This window comes from Pteropus vampyrus, unplaced genomic scaffold (genome assembly GCF_000151845.1).
Source record: "Pteropus vampyrus isolate Shadow unplaced genomic scaffold, Pvam_2.0 Scaffold162, whole genome shotgun sequence".
NCBI lineage: Eukaryota > Metazoa > Chordata > Mammalia > Chiroptera > Pteropodidae > Pteropus > Pteropus vampyrus.
In genome coordinates this window covers 732,841-736,567 of record NW_011888943.1, presented here as the reverse complement: position 1 = coordinate 736,567, position 3,727 = coordinate 732,841, and the positions used below count along the sequence as shown (strand labels likewise).

The 3,727-nt window shown below is 46.9% G+C and overlaps 1 protein-coding gene across 1 annotated transcript in view; it reads left to right on the top strand.

Moving 5' to 3' along the window:
• Positions 1-2,201, top strand: part of TFAP2C (transcription factor AP-2 gamma) — a 12,978-nt gene extending 10,777 nt beyond the window's left edge. Inside the window, exon 7 of the mRNA XM_011370164.2 lies at positions 603-2,201. Within this exon, the coding sequence (XP_011368466.1) occupies positions 603-888 (286 nt within the window). The 3' untranslated portion in view covers positions 889-2,201. The remainder of the gene's footprint in view (positions 1-602) is intronic.
• The last annotated feature ends 1,526 nt before the right edge of the window (positions 2,202-3,727 follow it).

The following is a 3,727-nucleotide window of genomic DNA, read 5'->3' as shown; positions in this document are numbered from 1 at the left end:
GGGCAAATTAAATGTCTCCAAAACGACAACGCAGCTGCAGGATTTCTCACAGAAACCAACAGTAAATTGGTTTAAAAATCATGGTAAATGAAGCAGAACTAGTCCAGTCAGGAAATGGAGCAAAAGGGAAGGGAGCACAGTGAACCAGCTGGATTAAAAAGAGTGAGTTTCAGGGAAATGTGTGATGCTCCGAATTGGTTTAGTGAACCAACCTTAACCAACCAAACATCCCTTAACCTCCTGGACTGGAATCCTGAACCCACACTGCTTTTTCCAGTCCTGGTGACCTTGGCCGGTGGACTGGGGTTAATCTTGTTACCTTTTCTAATTGCAGTGAGAGTTAAATAAGATAGCACTTGAAAAGAGTCGGGAGCACATAATAGGTGCTAAGTGTGGCAATCGGGAGCACGTAATAGGTGCTAAGTGTGGCAATCGGCTGTTAGCATTAGCATTGAAGCCTCTTACTTACTGCCTCGGCTCAGGCCAGAAGTTCTGATCGCATCCCAGAACTTCTGTCATCCTCTAGGTAATTCACCTTGTACCCTTTACCTGTCAAGAGCCAGATTGAGCTCACAGGTGTGTGTTGACTGCCTTCTTCGCAGGCAAGTGTGTAAAGAATTCACAGAACTTCTCAACCAAGACCGAACACCCAACGGGAACAACCGGCCCGCCCCGGTCCTGGAGGCGAACATCCAGAACTGCTTGTCTCACTTCAGCCTGATAACGCACGGTTTTGGCAGCCAGGCCATCTGCGCCGCCGTCTCCGCAGTGCAGAACTACATAAAAGAAGCCCTGACGGTCATAGACAAATCCTACATGAGTCCCGCTGACCAGAGTTCGGCCGATTCTAGCAAAACCCTGGAGAAAATGGAGAAGCACAGGAAATAAAAATGGGCGTGAACGGAGGGCCAAAGAATCTGGAAGGAGAAAGTCTCCCCCAACGTTCTCTGCCCTCACAGACAGGGCAGCTCCTCGCCTCGGGGGTGAGGTTGAGCTTGTTACCCACCTTCCCATTAAACAGGCCTTTGTTGATTGATTTCCGGGTCTTTCTGTGCCCTCCCAGCGTCCTTAGAATTTCTCGAGCGCTGAGGCAGCTCCTTACTCTGGACAAGTTATCAGAAGGTGACAAGTGCTGATTCTTTACTTATTAAGCTTATGTTTTGTTTTATTTTTTATTTTTTGAACCCCATTCTTCCTTTCTTTGAAAGTGGTGCTACAAGTTAGAACCTTTTAAATAAATCCCCTGGGCTAACAATCCCACACACTTAGCTGTCGAAAGGTCAGATCGATGAGAATTCAGATCGACAACAACTTTCAGATCCACAAGAATGGCTGGCTTTTGTGCCCACTAAGTATTTATCTAAAAGAGGTATTTCTCGAGCCTCTTCAGATATCAGATCCTACAGCCAGTAGGAGGCAGAGATTCTAGCCACTGAGCAACTAATTAGTAGGTGGCATTGGACACACTTAAAACCCCTTGTTCAGAGGGGGCCTTGGGTTTTACAAAACTTGTAGAAACAAAGCCTGCTGATTTTTTTTTTTATTTTCTTTAAAAAAAAATGGAAAGTTAACTCTTCAAATGGGAGATTGTTTGAAATGACATGTTCCTTTAAGGTACTGAAGCTTTATTTGCATATTTATTTCACATCTTGGTGTTTTGAGTAAACTTGAAAAGGGTAGGCATGAAGCATTTTGTTGTTGTTATTTTTTTTTGTTTTTTTTTTGTTTTTGTTTTTTGCTGCCTGTCATCCTCAAGTCCCAGAGGAGAGGCTGTTGTTATTTTGAGAAACGGTACGTTGAGTGTACAGATTTTATTTATGCATAATTTAATCTGGTCTGTAAATACGGGTGCACTTCTTATGACTTTTTGAGAAATGGGATTCCGTTGTAATAACTTTTAAAGGTGATGGGGTCGTCTAAAACATATCTTTAGGTTTTATTCATATGTACACAGGGTATTAAGAATTAAGAGAGTCCTGGACTCTGTCGATGCAGAAGAGTCTGTTTGATTGAAGCTCTGTTCACAAAGCAATAACTTTGTGTCTCGTTCATTCGCGTCTGGCTGCACTCAGACGAGTGTGCACGGGACAGTGTGTGTGTGGGTGACGTGGAGTTCGGAATTGAACTCCATGCCTGTAAGCGTTCCCCAAGTAATGGTTGTGTATACGATACCTGTACAATAAAAAGTATTCTCGATAGAAGCTGTGACGGTCTGGTTATAACTTTGTCTCTAAGATGATGAGGGGCACAGTGGCAGAGCTCAGTCACGGTGTGACTGGTTTAGTGGATGGGACCAGGCGGGTTGTGTGCCGTGGGGGAACCTGAAGTTAATTTTCCCTCCCTGCAAGATGGTTCTGCTGCCCCAGGCTCTGTGCCCACCCATGGCTCTCAGCTGCGTATGGGACTGTCCCTCTCGCCGCAAGGGGTGTTGGGAAGTGTGTGAGGAGGGACGGTTTATTGACAACAGCGCGAGGAGCTGGGACTGTCTCTTGCGTAAGGGGACCCTGTTGAGAAACGGTTACTCTGTGGCCAAGTTGCCACCTCAAAATATCGAGGATGGAAATGAGACGATTATAGGTAGGAGGTCCCCTGGCAGACATTCCTTAGGAGAACTTGGCATTCAATCAAATGCAAGCATTGCAGGTGTGGGCGCTCATTGTTTTCAATCAATCGAAGTGAGCCACCTTCAGAAACTGGATGATGCGTGCGTATCCAAGGCACACTGATCATTTTGTGCGCCAGGTAAATCGGGCTGGGTCTCCACACTCTACCTGAGGAGCAGGAGAGTGGCGGGGCTTGCCTACTTGCTGGGCATTTGAGCATCTTGGATGCGCACCGCCGGTACTTGATTTCAAGTTCAAGTGGCCTGGCACGTCCTCCAGGAAGTGATATGTTTATAGTTTGGCATGAGTGGCTGGGCTTCAAAGGCAAGTGGGAGCAAGAAGATTTTCCACATTGGATGAGGCTGTGGCTTCAACTCCAGTCTCCTAATTCTTCATTCACGACTCTCTGCCGAAGACTCGGCGATTCCTGACTTACTGTTGGCATTGGATGTTATTGAGTAATTTAAACTCTGCCAACCTAATACTTTGCTCTTGGCAGCTTGTCACTGAACCTTCTCGTTTAGTTGGATTTATCTGGTTGATAAAGGCAAAAATCACAATCGCTGCGCTTTAGAGCAGCAAAAAAGAAGTCTTACCTTGGCAGTTATTTCTCAATCAAGACCTGAGATGTTTTGGGCATTAAAAGGAAGTTATGGGGGCAAAGGACCGGAAGTAAAAGGGCTATTTTGTTATCGGCGTCTTAACTTGATTTTGGACTACAGTTTGGCTTTTAGGAGCTGTGCCGAATTGCAAGGCAGACAATGTTCTGGAAACGCCCCAAAGCCAACCGCGGATTGAAATGAGTCATAGGCGGGGCTCGTTCCTGCCTCCCTGCTCAGTTCTCATTCCCACTGGAAGTTCACAGGACACAGCCACTGACGGTCCTGGGCCCGGTGCACAATGCCAGGTGTTTTCTTCCCGACACCTCTGAGCCGATGCCATGCAAAACAACCAAGTCCCCTCAAGAGGTCCCTACTTCACGCGGGCTGTATCAGCTTTGCCATGGAGCTGTCGTTGACTCGTGAGACAAGGGTGCCCTGTCTGGGGCCAGCAGGTTGGTAGACCCCTGCTTCCCACGGGCACCGTGGTTTGTGCTTCGAGCTCTGGCTCAGGGAGGTGGCGCT